General features: G+C 33.7%; 1 protein-coding gene across 1 annotated transcript; it reads left to right on the top strand.

Moving 5' to 3' along the window:
• The first annotated feature begins 756 nt into the window (after positions 1–756).
• LOC104210831 (uncharacterized) lies at positions 757–6,623 on the top strand. Its single transcript, XM_009759803.2, has 4 exons — positions 757–2,064; positions 2,621–4,239; positions 4,415–4,687; positions 6,100–6,623. The coding sequence occupies exons 1-4, from the start codon at positions 870–872 to the stop codon at positions 6,454–6,456; spliced, it is 3,444 nt and encodes a 1,147-aa protein (XP_009758105.1). The 5' UTR covers positions 757–869; the 3' UTR covers positions 6,457–6,623.
• The last annotated feature ends 6,610 nt before the right edge of the window (positions 6,624–13,233 follow it).

Here is a 13,233-nt window from a genome sequence, read left to right as displayed (position 1 = left end):
TTTTGCTCCGGCATTTTGCTGTTGGAACGATGTCCCCCTTGTTCGTGCGAGAAGAGGTTTAGAAGACGAAGGAGACTAATTAATTAGATGTAATTAATTATGTAATGTCCAATCAAAAGATGACACTTGTACATGTTAATCAATTTTAAAATTATTTTTGTAACTTCCACTTGCCCTTAAGAGAGTGTGCTCACTCTCTATGCTACGTCAGCACTTAGGGTGGTGTTTATTATACTTTAAAATAGTTCAGGGGTAATAGGACCCCCAGAAAAAAAATGTGTGTAGTTTGTAATATGGTCATAGGTCGGGATGATTTTATGTTTTATCCCTTTTACCCGTATACAATAACTTAAACTTTTTCAATCCAAACTATATAAATATAGTCTCTATCTATCTCTCTCTATATCGACTATATTTATATAGTTTGGATCGAAAAGAATTGGTGGAAAACAAAAACGAGAATAATAGGTGAATGGTACTACATATATATTCATTGAGTTTAAATCCTAATCTCTAGTTATCACGTAGCCACGAAAATACAGGAGCAAGGATGGTGGAGAATTCCTAAAATCATACAAGCACAAACATAGACACAATTCCTCTATCCCAATTTCTCTTGGTAAAAATAGATACATTTCTCATTACCATGTCAAATTTTCTTCACAGTATCTCCTATTATGTCTCATTTATCTTCTTTTCATATTTTATCCTTCAACAAATCATTCTTTCTCCTGCTAATTAAGGTAAGATGAGAGTTTTTTCTATTTATATCCATTTCCCTTTTTTCTGGATATTTTTGTTAGATAATTTGAGATTCATGTGTACCCTTTTAAAAAAGGTTTCCTAATGATACAACATTTGAGACAAAAATGGCTATCAATTCAAATGATACAAAGAGTTTGATATGGAAACATGTTAAATATTCTATAGAATTTTCGTTCACTTTTGCCAAGAAACATCCATTTGTTTCATCCACTTTGTCATTCTTCATCCTATTTTGTGCTCTTTCACCATCAATCACCTGGTTTTTCATTTATTCATTGCCCCTCATGTTCTTTTTCACTATTCTTCTTATAATTTTTTTTAGCATACCAAATTTTAAACATTTTGAAAGAGATGTTGATTCGAAACCTTCTAGGAAAATTAGTCATGTAGATAAAGATCATGAAAATGTCAATATTGACAATAAACAAAAGGCTTTTCTTCGAGCTAGATCAGTCAGACGAAGAAAATCCAAGAAACATATACAAACCGGTGCTGAGGAATTAATACAAGGTGAACCTTTTCGAATACCTTTTAATGATCATGATTTTGTTGACAAAGGTGCATTGATAGAAGAAAAATTGAAAGATATTCGAGAGGTGGAAGTGCATTCGATAAGTGATCGTGCTGAATGCTCTTCCACCTCGAGTATTTTCAAGAATTCAGGGCCTGCTGAGTATTCTGATTGCTCTTATGAAGCAAGTGGAAAATGTTTTAAATCATTTAGCAGTATATATGAGAGAAAAACAGAATGTTTTGGTGAAATGGAAAATGAAGGGGCAAGAAATAAGGCTGTACAATGGAAAGAAGATGATCAAAAGAATCTCATGGATCTTGGACTTTCTGAGATTGAAAGGACTAAAAGATTGGAAAGTTTGATGGCGAGACGAAGAGCACGAAAGATGTTGAGCCTCCAGGTTAGAAGGTCATTGATGAATATAGGATGCAAAGAAACATTGACTCCAATTTCTTCAATTTTGATTCCAAAGAATAAATCATCATCAACTAGTCAATTTTCACCTACCCCGGGCTCGGCCCCTTCTATTCTAGGACCAAATCGGAATCCTTTTGATCTTCCTTATGATCAACATGAAGAGAAGCCTAATGTTAGAGGTGGCAGTTTCTTGCAAGAATTCATGTCAGCTCAGGAACAGAAGGACAGGAACGAAAGCTTACGAATAGAGGCTGCTTTTCTAGGGGATTCGAACCTTGATCAACACGAGCCAATACCTTGTTCTGATGTTCCGTCCAGGCAAATGTTTCAGGAGGCATCTGAAAGTTCCAAATCAAGACACCGATTAGGTAAAAATGATACATCTACTCTTTTTAATATCAAGATTCAAACAAAGCTTGCATTAGTAACTTTAATACAACATATTTTGCATTATGAGGATTCTTCATAAATTGACTAGTTTTACACTGGCTGTCAACCTGCGGACCGACAATGTGAGCAAACTCACATAGCTGGAGTTCAGGGTGGCCTTTAATACTTCCTTCAATACAACATATTTTATATTGTGAGAAGTGGAACCTTGGAGCAATAGTATAGTAGTCTCCCTGTGACTTATAGGTCACAGGTTCAAGCCGTGGAAACAACCACTAAGGTTTGTATTTGGGTAGGCTATCTACATCACACCCCTTGAGTGAGGCCCTTCCCGGACCTTGCATGAACCGCGCTACCTTTTTTTGAGGATTCATCATGAATTTACTAATTTTACACTAGCTGTCAACCAAACCTGCCCTCCTTTTATCCATATTTGAGACAGGCAACGTGAGCAAACTCACACAGGCGAAGTTCATGGTGACCATTAGCTCTTCCTTTTTTTTAATGAAAGTTACAAATGTGATCTATTTGCAGGTAGAGAAGATAACGATAGAGTAGTTGAAGAAGTGACAACTCAAGCATCCGAACCGGAGACGAATGTGGCCTATAAAGGAGAACATAGTAGGGAAGGCCTGGATATTAGTCAGGATGAAAAAGAAAGTAGTGAAGTTCAGATAAAATCAGTACTAGTGGAAGATATAAGCAATAGGACAAGCTCAACATCTTCTTCAGAAGAGGATGGACCATTTTACAAGATAGATAAAGATGCAATCTTGAAGTCTATTGCTTCTCCTGCTCTAAGGAACTTATCAAGTGATCCATCACATCCTAGTTCATCATTGTTGGATAGCACGAGAGAGAATGAACGATTTTACTATCCGAATCGTCCTGTGCATCGTACTTCCTGCCAGTCTATTGCTTCTGACTTGCAAGTGGAGGTTTCTGAAGTCGGTTCACCTCCACTGACAAACGATGGGAGCTCATCCGCGGATGAAGAAATTTCTATAGATGGGGAGATAGAAAAAGCTATCACGTCTAACAGTGAAGACACATTGATATCTTCATCGCACCTAGCTAGAGTAGATGAAAATGAATCAAATTCCAAAGAAGTGCGCGAGGTTACTGAGCAAGATATCGTGGATTTTGGATTTTCGAGGTTCCAAATGTCGGAGAACAATGTGCCACACAATGTTCCATCGGAACGATTAATTGAACCAGATTCTATTGGTTCAAGCTCATTTCCACCTCCAAGGACAGAAAGGACTCAAGCCAGCAGTTATCAACAGCGTAGGCCGGAAGGACTTTCTGTAGTTGGTGACAGGCTTCAAGGGTCACTATTACAACCAGAATTTTCAGTACAACAACTCCCTTTTGCGTCAACGTCACTAGTATCACCGACATCTGTTCTTCAACCAAATTGCCTAATCGAACAAGGATCCTCCTCAAATTTAGATCATGTTCAAAATGATAGGTCAATGAACATTTCTAGTGAAAGATCAGATTCAATTGCTTCACAGGAATCAGAGCTTAGTTTAAACAATTCAATTTTACAAGTTTCAGAATTACCTTCAGAAACAGAAACTTCAAATTCAGCTTTACACAATGACAGTGCAGAACTCATTATAGGCAGTGACAGCGAACGACATAGTGAAAATGTGGCATTTTCAACTATTGGACAAGGACATCACTCAATTGAAGCCTCTAGTACATCATCATCTATGTCCGTATCGCAACCAAAGTTTGCAACTGATCAACTGCCAGATGAAGTAACTACTGGAAGTTGTGATCCCAACACTTCTCGGAGCTCAACATTATCGTTAAAGGATCCGAAAGTGCAAAGTTCAGTTCCACATTCACAGACACAGAAGTCTGCAGAAAATCCAAAGTCTCTCACTAGCAATGACATTCAGGAAACGCTGCGCGATAAGAGTGGTTCACGGCATATTGAAGAAGTAGTGTTTTCTACAATTAGCCAGAGTTTTGATGAATCACAAGCATCATCATCACCACAAGATTTTATGGTTGAACAAGTTCCAACTGCCTCTACTTCATCCCCCTCCCCCAACTCTATGATTCAACCAAAGTTCTCAGTAAATGAAAGCTCCTCATATTCTGAGGAACAGAAGAGAGTGCAGAATTCATCAAATTCTGAGGTAATTTGATTTTTTGACAATGATGAAGTTGCAGCTGCATATTTAAGTTATGTATGACAAATCAATATCTAGGATATCAATTGTTAAGCATAGCAAAAACCATTTTTTTTATCCAGTTTCTCACTTATAGAATGTTTGAAATTTTAGTGATTCTTGTTTTGCTTTTGTAATATAGGATCATATACCTGGTTTTCTATCAGAGAGAGCAGTCAATCAAGATTCTATCAGCTTACAATCTACGGTCCGGGAAGTCCCTACAGCATCTAGTTCATCTTCATCACCTAAGTCTGTACTCGAACCGAAATCCTCAACAGGTCAAGGCCCTATGTTAAATTCTAACAGGGAGGAACAAATAGGTGAAAGTCCAAGTCCAAGAATGTCTAGAAACACAAGAACTTTGTTAATTGATTCTGCAGCAGACAAACTTCATCATGCAGATGCTAAGATGGTATGTTTCTATTCATGTTAGAGTTTAACTTCGATACACGATTTTGACAATATTATGTCGCCTAAAAGATAACTACGGAATAGCTAACTGTACATAATAAGTGGAACTAGTTACCTAAAAAATACGACATGCGACATGCTACATGCTACAACATGTTAAATTACGCTGACAATGTAAATATTATTTTCACTGTCGGTGTATATAACTTGAATTTGTCATATTAATACCGAGATTAGATGGCATATGACCTGGAAAGGATATTTCTTTTGACAAGAAAACAAAATTTCCCTTGAAATATCATGTCTCTGATGGAAAAAAGAACTCTGGTTAAAGACCATTACTCCAACCAAACAAATTGTTATTTTTTCACTTTCATTGCTGATAACATGCGCATTTATGAGAAAATAATGTTTATAAGCAGCAAGCACAATATTACAAATAGAACTTAATGTCTCACTCTAAAGATGCATGATTTTAATAGTTGGAAGATGCATCTGTTGTCTTTCTAGAACAAAAAAGCAACTTAAGTTATTTATACCGATAGTATGAGATACCTTCTAAAGTACAGAGATTGTTATGCACAGTTGTGGAGCCAGGAATTTATGTTGTGTACTAAAGCAATTTTGGAAAACCCCTTTGTCACAACACTAGAATCTTCCATTGTGTCAAGGAGATTCTACAGTTTATGTATAACAAAAAATATTAGTTTTTGCCCTATTTGCACAGTATAATTTTCCAACAAGGGGATTCAACTGAACCCCTTTGGCTCTACATAGCTCCGCCTCTGATTATGCGGTGAATAATAATATATGGATTGTTATGTTGGGATTGATTACTGTAAGAGCTTTTTTATCTTTAGTTACTTTTGTCCATCTATTGTTAATTTAGTTCACATTTCATCTCTACAAGATAATTCACAGTTTCCCCGTATAACTTATGTACGTACTAGCAATGCAGAGTTTAATAAGGCTAACCAAATATTATATTTTTTCGTTTACAACCAACCAAACATGGTATTACTTATGCCAAGTTTTATGGTAGGATTATTTTTGCTAGCATGGTAAACCAAACAACCCTTTAGAGAAAAGGTTATCCTATTTTTGCACTATTAATGCATAAAACTTACACTCTTTTTGTAAGAGCATAAATAGATGCCTGTTTAGTAAACTCATGCTATCATATCTTTGTACTTGTTAAAATAATGTTTCAAGCAGTGGTGGAGCAACATGGGCTCAAGGGTGGTCAGTTGAACACCCTTTGTCGGAAAACTATATGATGTATATAAGTGAAATATTACTACTTTTTATACATATAATACATATTAACTTAAATATCCTTAAGCACCCTTAGCGAAATTCTTGACTTCGCCGCTGATTTCAAGCTTTCCCTTTTGGTTTTGCTATGCTGAGCAGAAACCACTCAATGATGAAGAGAAGTCTCATGAAGATGCCACAAACCACAATGATGTCAAGAAGGAGGACTTACCCAAAATACAAGAAGTCTCTGAATCACTCAAAAACAGCACCACAAAACATCATAAGTCAAGTGATGTTGAAAATTCTGCTTCCACTTCAACTAACAAGAACCAAAATTTAGTCACTAATACTGGAACTGGAGAAGATAGAGGAGCAAAAGAACCAGAGAAAACACATGGTCCTATTATTGCAACTCAAGAAAATTCAGAAAAGGGTAATACTACAGAAGCAAAGGAAAACATTAAATCACAGAGTGAGAGAACAGACAGTAAAGAAAAAGCTAAAGATTCATGAGCAACAGTTAGGATTTTTTTTCCTTGAGAAAATGAACATATACTTGTTTAGTTGTTTCCTGTTGTATAGTTTGTTAATGGTAATGGGTACGACAATTTGTCTAATTATTAAACAACTTAGCTCATCTGATAGCCGTAAAAATTATTTTATAGTGTCATATATAGAAGTTAAACTCTTTTAATAAAGTACTAATCATGTTGGGTTTCTTAAATTTTCTCATTTTACATAATGCTGCCTTTTAATTATCCATCATATTAATATTAGGACTCTCTTTTATATTTCCGCTGGTCCGTATACTACATACGAACTTGTCCAAGGGGCTCAACACATACACGGAAAAATCACAACTAAGAATTAAGGTATGTTCTTCAAATTTCAACTTTCAAATTTCAACTTTCACAAGATACGTCCGAATCACACCCAAATACTTCAGGTACTTAACCAAATTTATAGCAGGATATGCAAAGCATATAAATAAGACTGAACCACTACCGTTCAACTCCTAAAAAGACTCTAATAACTAGCAAGGAATCCTATCCAAATTAACAACTAAGTTGATACTATTCCTATAAAATAGGAACTAGATTATTTGACTCAGTAAACATAAGTAAAACAATAAATAAAACATGTAAGATGCACTAATTTTTAACACTCGAGACCCAAATCACCTATATCCACAAGTCTAAAATACTAAGTGAACCTACGGAAAATATTAAATAGGGACGTAGATTTCTAAAACTCAAAATAATCGGTTGGATCATTACATTAATTTAGTCTTTTAACCTTTCAAAAAGGAGATAATGTACCATATCTGCAAGTCATAAAATATTATGGCTTGAGTAACCAAACTTAGACTTAATTACTCTAGGTAATTGCTCCTCGTTCGTAGATTTGACTTGGTCTTACTAATTTTATATTGTGGCGACTTCTTTATCCTCTAATTTGAGAGTACGGTTGGGCGATACTAACTATTTCAGACATAAGCTTAAAATCTTTTCCTCAAATTTCATAAGGAGTAAAATTAAAATGATTATAAAAAGCTGACGTAGATAATCTAGGGAATATGATAGTTAACCAAATAAGTAAATAGATAACAAAATCGGGGATTGTCATATAAAGTGATCAACCATTGCTGTTAGTTTATACTCTCGATATTCCCTATATATGTTTCAATGGATTTGAACCTTTGTGGCATGTGTCAAGTTGATTAAATTTCGGTGTCAATTCGTACACAGATTTTTTTATTTTTTTTGAAATAGAATTTATTTATTTACAAACTACATAAGAAGTACTGTAAGTCATAATAATTAACAATTCAAAATATTTAAAAACTATCTACAAAAAAATATGATTAAAAAATCTTGTTTGATTCTCCGAATAGTAATAGGTTCATTCCTTTTTTTTTTTCTAACAGAGCATTTTTTTTTAACCAAAAGGCCCCCTACTAGATCTTTGATTGAGGAATGATAACCTTTCATTCATTTATTTTAATATTGTTGAGAAGCATATTAAACTTATTTCTTTGAAAAACATCCGTTTATTTTACATTTTTAATCAGAGCAACTTAGAATGATATTAAAGACCTTTCAATGTACTTCTAACAAAGAATAAAACAATTGAGAGAAAGATTGTTTTTCCTCAACCAATGATCTAGCAGATACAATATTCACGATATCTTGCAAGAAAAAAATTTGGCAACAAAAATCTAATTCAATTTGAAACGTATGAAAATTTGAGTATCTCCTGAGATATAGGTATACTGCAGAAATTTCCTTAAGATCTTAAGAATTTTTATTAAGGAGACCATGTATTATTTTTCCATGACTTGCTATACACACCTTGTTGACCTCCTCATTATTTGATGCTTGAAGCCTTGAACTAGTAAGACGCTTGGTTATGTATGTGCATTTTAAAATCATATGATTTATATACACACTTTATTTTTAATATATATATATATATATATATATATATATATATATATATATATATATATATATGCAAAAATATGTAGTGCTAATATGTACATTAGATCCGACAAGATGTAAGTGATTTATGTTAATAACTATTTTACGTAAATGATGCTGATATTATCTTTCTGGCTTTCTGTTGCTGTTACTAATCTATTGTCTCTTTTCATCTTCTTAATCCGATGGTCTATTAGAAATAATCACTATACTCCTCCGAGATAGGGTTAAGGTCTGCATACACATAGTGTTAACGTTGACCATGAGTAGATAACCTTACAAAAGAATAAATAACATGCTGTAATTGGTCAAGTACACTGTACATTACGATGTAAGTAAAATTGAATCATTCTCTTATCCCGTATGCACAGAGTTTGAGGAAAGTCCGGACCACAAAAGTTTATTGTATGCAATCTTACGGTGCATTTATACAAGAGGTTGTTTCCATAGTTTGCACACCATCTTCTCTTCTCAGAAAAATATAACGAATCCGAGAGGAAAAAGTAAACGCAACATTATATTTGGAGAAAAAGATTTGGAGTTTGACTTCACCCAACTAACTTGATATATCCTCTCGATCGGATCTTGATCTCTTCTTCTCCTTATAATCTGTCACGTGGTGTTTATAATAATCCTTTCCTCTCTATTCCCTCTACATATTTATACCCTACAAACATCACTCACCATTACAGTTTTTCTTCTACTAATTCTACCACAAAAACTCAACACACCACAGATCAGAAATTAATATATAAACAATGGTTCTTTCCAAGATTTCTGCTGCTTATCATGTTTTCATATTTTTACTGATTCTGGCATCTTTTTTATCCTCAACACAAGGCAGAAGGTTATTAGACGAAAAGCTTATCGTCCGCCACGTTGCTGCTATCGATCGTATTCTCCGTTCTGTTCCTAGCCCCGGAGCAGGCCACTAGTCTTTTCACCGAGTAAATTTCATGGGTGGTCATCAAACTTTGTGTTCCTTACCCAAAAGTCACTTTTTTTTGTTACGTAAAAATCATTTAATTTTGTATTTATTACCCAAAAGTTATTTTTCTTTCTTTTAACACAAAATTCATTTAACTTTGTGTTCATTACCCAAATGTCGCTTTGGTGCTATCGATCGTACTGAATATTTTCTTCTTTCCTTTTTTTTTTTGTGGGGCTTGAATTTTTTTTTTCTTTTTTCGTTTTTCCGAAGAGTTGATTTTTCTTTCTATTTATTTAACGTTACAATTTTCGATTCATTTGTTGATGGGAGTGTGGAAGAAATGCTTAATTGAGGTGAGAAGCTTAGTGGGAGTGTGTATCTATTTGATTTTGGAGAGTGATAGGAACTTTTATTCACTTTCCAGATATTTGATTTTGGGATGTATACTATTTATACTTATGCTATTTCACTATTGTTTTTTTCTTTTTTCTTTTCGGGATAAATAAATAATCATGAACTTTTTTATTCATCAGGTCTTTTCTTTTACATATTTCTACTAAGGCTAATAATGAGCAGCTTACTATATTCGTACCACTATAACGAGAGTACCAGTTTATTCTTGGAAAAATATTAAACAATCTAAGTTTATTTTTAAACAAAATTTTGATTTCTCTGTGATTTATATTAGACTATGGTTTTACTTAAATTCTCACAATAAGAGAAAAAACGAAAACAAAAACAAAAACAAAAGTAAGTTCGTTGCAAGGCATTAATTTGGTCATATAACAGCCCAAGTATGGATCCTCTCACTTATTCTATTACTAATAAATTTGTCCGTGCTTAGCGCAGTCAAATAAAGGAAAAATTACATAAATGTTCCAAATAAGTCTCAACTTACCAAACTCTAGTCATTAGTCATAGACTTACCAAAACTTGCTAAGTACATATACAAATTGAAAAACCAAATAAATAAGGTCTTTTCTCTCAAAGAATCATATGCAAAAATTACCTTCCATATGTTTAAGCGTGATTAGCTATATTAGATGCAAGATGGAATGTTTCATGGATGAGGTAGCAAATAAGATGATGAAATACAAAAAAATAATACAATATTCCAAAAATCTAAGCAAAAAAGGAACTTTTTCAATGGGTATAGTTGAAATTCATTGAAAACATATAGATAAGTCAATATACAAATTTTGAGGAAGATTGAAGGTGATTTGGACTGGTTTTGTATCAAAATTTGTAATTAAATCGAGTTCAAAAAATTCTTCTGTGACACATGTATCAAACATGTATCACGCATGTATCTCACATACAGGTATACGTGGATATACATGTGATACACAATTGATACAAACATGATACACAAATGATACACAATGTCATACATATATCATTTGTTCATGTTCAGTTTTTACTTCGAATTTTCAATTCAAACCACCTCAAAACTTCACCAAATCATCCCAAAATTGAGATTCAATCTCCTTAAGTTGTACCCAATCTATTCTAATAATAACCGCTCAAAAGAAAGCAAAAAATTGACTTTTTTTTTGCTACAAATAGCTAATTGGCTAATATTAGTAATATTTTATAAATTGACCAATTTTAATAACGAGCTACTTATAAATGGACATAGCTGATAGTTTCCCTCAAATAAATCTTTTTATAGATTCAGTTGACATAAAACGATGAAAATTTATATTAATAAAAATTTAAAAATATATAAAACATACACATGAAAAACATATAAACAACAAATATATAAGAAACATACACGTAATAAACATCAACATTAAAGTATCACAAACTTTTTGTAAATTTACAATGGCAGAGTTCTCGATCGTCCCTAAAAGTATGTCTAAGCTAATCATATTTTTTCTTCACACTAATATAGTTTCATATCTGGTAAGCTCTATCTTTCCAATGCTATCATCCTTATATTACTATCCAATTAATCATCCTGTTTTAGGAAATAATGTAGTTACATGAATTAATAGAATTAATAGTGAATCACAGGAGCATTGGGTAACATAATGCAAGAAGAAGTGTTGGAATACTCAATCAAATGTTGCAGACTTCGGGGAAGGGCCGCACCCCAAGAGGTGTGATGTAGATATCCTATTCTAATGCAAACATTAGCGGCTGCTTCCATAGCTCAGATCTATGACCTATATGTTGGGAAAAATGATGTCCCGCTCAGGAATAATATCCACGGTAAATAACAATAACACAAGAGGGTAACAACGATACCAAATCTTTTGATAGGATATAATACAATACCCAAGCTGAGCAATATAATACTATTATAATATTACAAACTTGATAGTATCAAGAAATTACTACAACTTCAAAAAAATAACACTCTTTATTTTAAATACCTCACTACGATATTCCTGTCACTTACTATTTATCTCACAGACGACAATCAACTATTCTCTACTTTCTACTTCTCTCGTCTTGGTGTACTTGAAATGAGAAAACAAGGCTGGTATTTATAGCAGTGGATGGCGTTGCTTTCAGCCAATCAAAATAAGTTTTGGAAACTTGAAATTGCAAATGAGATTTGCAAATATGAGATTGTAGCCGCCTACAATTTTATTCTCCACTCACATTATTTCTTCTTTTCCTTTTATGTTTTCTTTTATTCAATATGTGCCCCACAAATCTCTCCCTTAATTTTTCTTTTTCTTTTTCATTCTAAGACTTGATCTCAATCTCTGAAAATCCTCAAATTTAAGAGGCTTTGTAAAGATATCTGCAGCTTGATCATCACACTTCACATATTTGAGTTTGACTTTCTTCTTGGCAAGGCATTCTCTGATAAAGTGATACCTTATATCTATATGCTTGCTTCAATCATGATATATTGGATTCTTTGCAAGTGTTTGTGCGGATTTGTTATCAATACAAATCTCTGTATCTTCAATTTGTGGCAAATTGAGCTCCTTCAATAATACTCTCGTCCAAATAGCATGACATGTAAAGGATGTTGCTGCTACATATTTGGTTTCACAAGTCGAGAGAGTAACAATTGATTGTTTCTTTGAACTCCAAGAAATAATAGAATCACCAAGAAAAATACAAAACCTGTTGTACTTTTTCTTCCATCAATATCTCCCAGATAATTACTATCACAAATCCCACAAGGATGAAATCACTAGAAGAAGAATAAATCAGCCCAAAGTCAATCGTACCTTTTATGTAATGAAGAATACTTCTAGTGACCTTCAAGTCAGTAGAGGTAGGAGCTTTCATGAAGTGACTTACTACTCCAATTGCAAAGAGTATATCTGGTTTGGTACAAGTCAAGTACCTCAAACTTCCCACAAGACTTTTAAAAAATGTGAGATCCATTTTTTTCCTTCATCAAACTTGGATAATTTTGTCGCACTCTCCATTGGTGTGTTCACGGGATTGCAATCGAGCATGTTGAACTTCTCAAAGATCTCCTTCGTATAACTTTCTTGTGAGATAAAAACTCCATCCTCCATCTGCTTCACTTCTAGGCCCAAGTAGTATGACATGAGCCCTACGTTTGTCATCTCGAACTCACGGAACATATCTTTCTTAAAAGCTTCAAATAAACTTGGGTTATTACCCGTATAAAGAAGACCATCAACATGAAGACAAATAAACGAGATATCTCCATTAGTATGAACTTTAAGGTAAAGAGCATATTCATGGAGACAACGAGTAAAACTATTATCTTGAAAATACTTGTCGATGTAACTATTCCATGCCGTAGGGCTTGCTTCGACCCATATAAATCTTTGTTCAGCTTCAACACTTTATCTCCATGGTATTTGACTACGAAGCTCAATGGTGGTTCAACATAGACTTCTTCTTCAAGATAGCCATTCAAGAAGGTTGACTTGA

The sequence above is a fragment of the Nicotiana sylvestris genome, chromosome 2 (genome assembly GCF_000393655.2).
Source record: "Nicotiana sylvestris chromosome 2, ASM39365v2, whole genome shotgun sequence".
NCBI classification, from domain to species: Eukaryota; Viridiplantae; Streptophyta; class Magnoliopsida; order Solanales; family Solanaceae; genus Nicotiana; species Nicotiana sylvestris.
This window is presented reverse-complemented; position numbering and strand designations above follow the sequence as displayed.

What these genes read in the sequence shown, in the direction of transcription:
- LOC104210831 (XM_009759803.2), top strand. Translation starts at nt 870, where the DNA reads ATGGCTATCAATTCAAATGATACAAAGAGTTTGATATGGAAACATGTT. An exon ending in CAAATCAAGACACCGATTAG is followed by an intron (nt 2,065 to 2,620) that starts GTAAAAATGATA and finishes ATCTATTTGCAG; the next exon opens with GTAGAGAAGATAACGATAGA. An exon ending in ATCATGCAGATGCTAAGATG is followed by an intron (nt 4,688 to 6,099) that starts GTATGTTTCTAT and finishes TATGCTGAGCAG; the next exon opens with AAACCACTCAATGATGAAGA.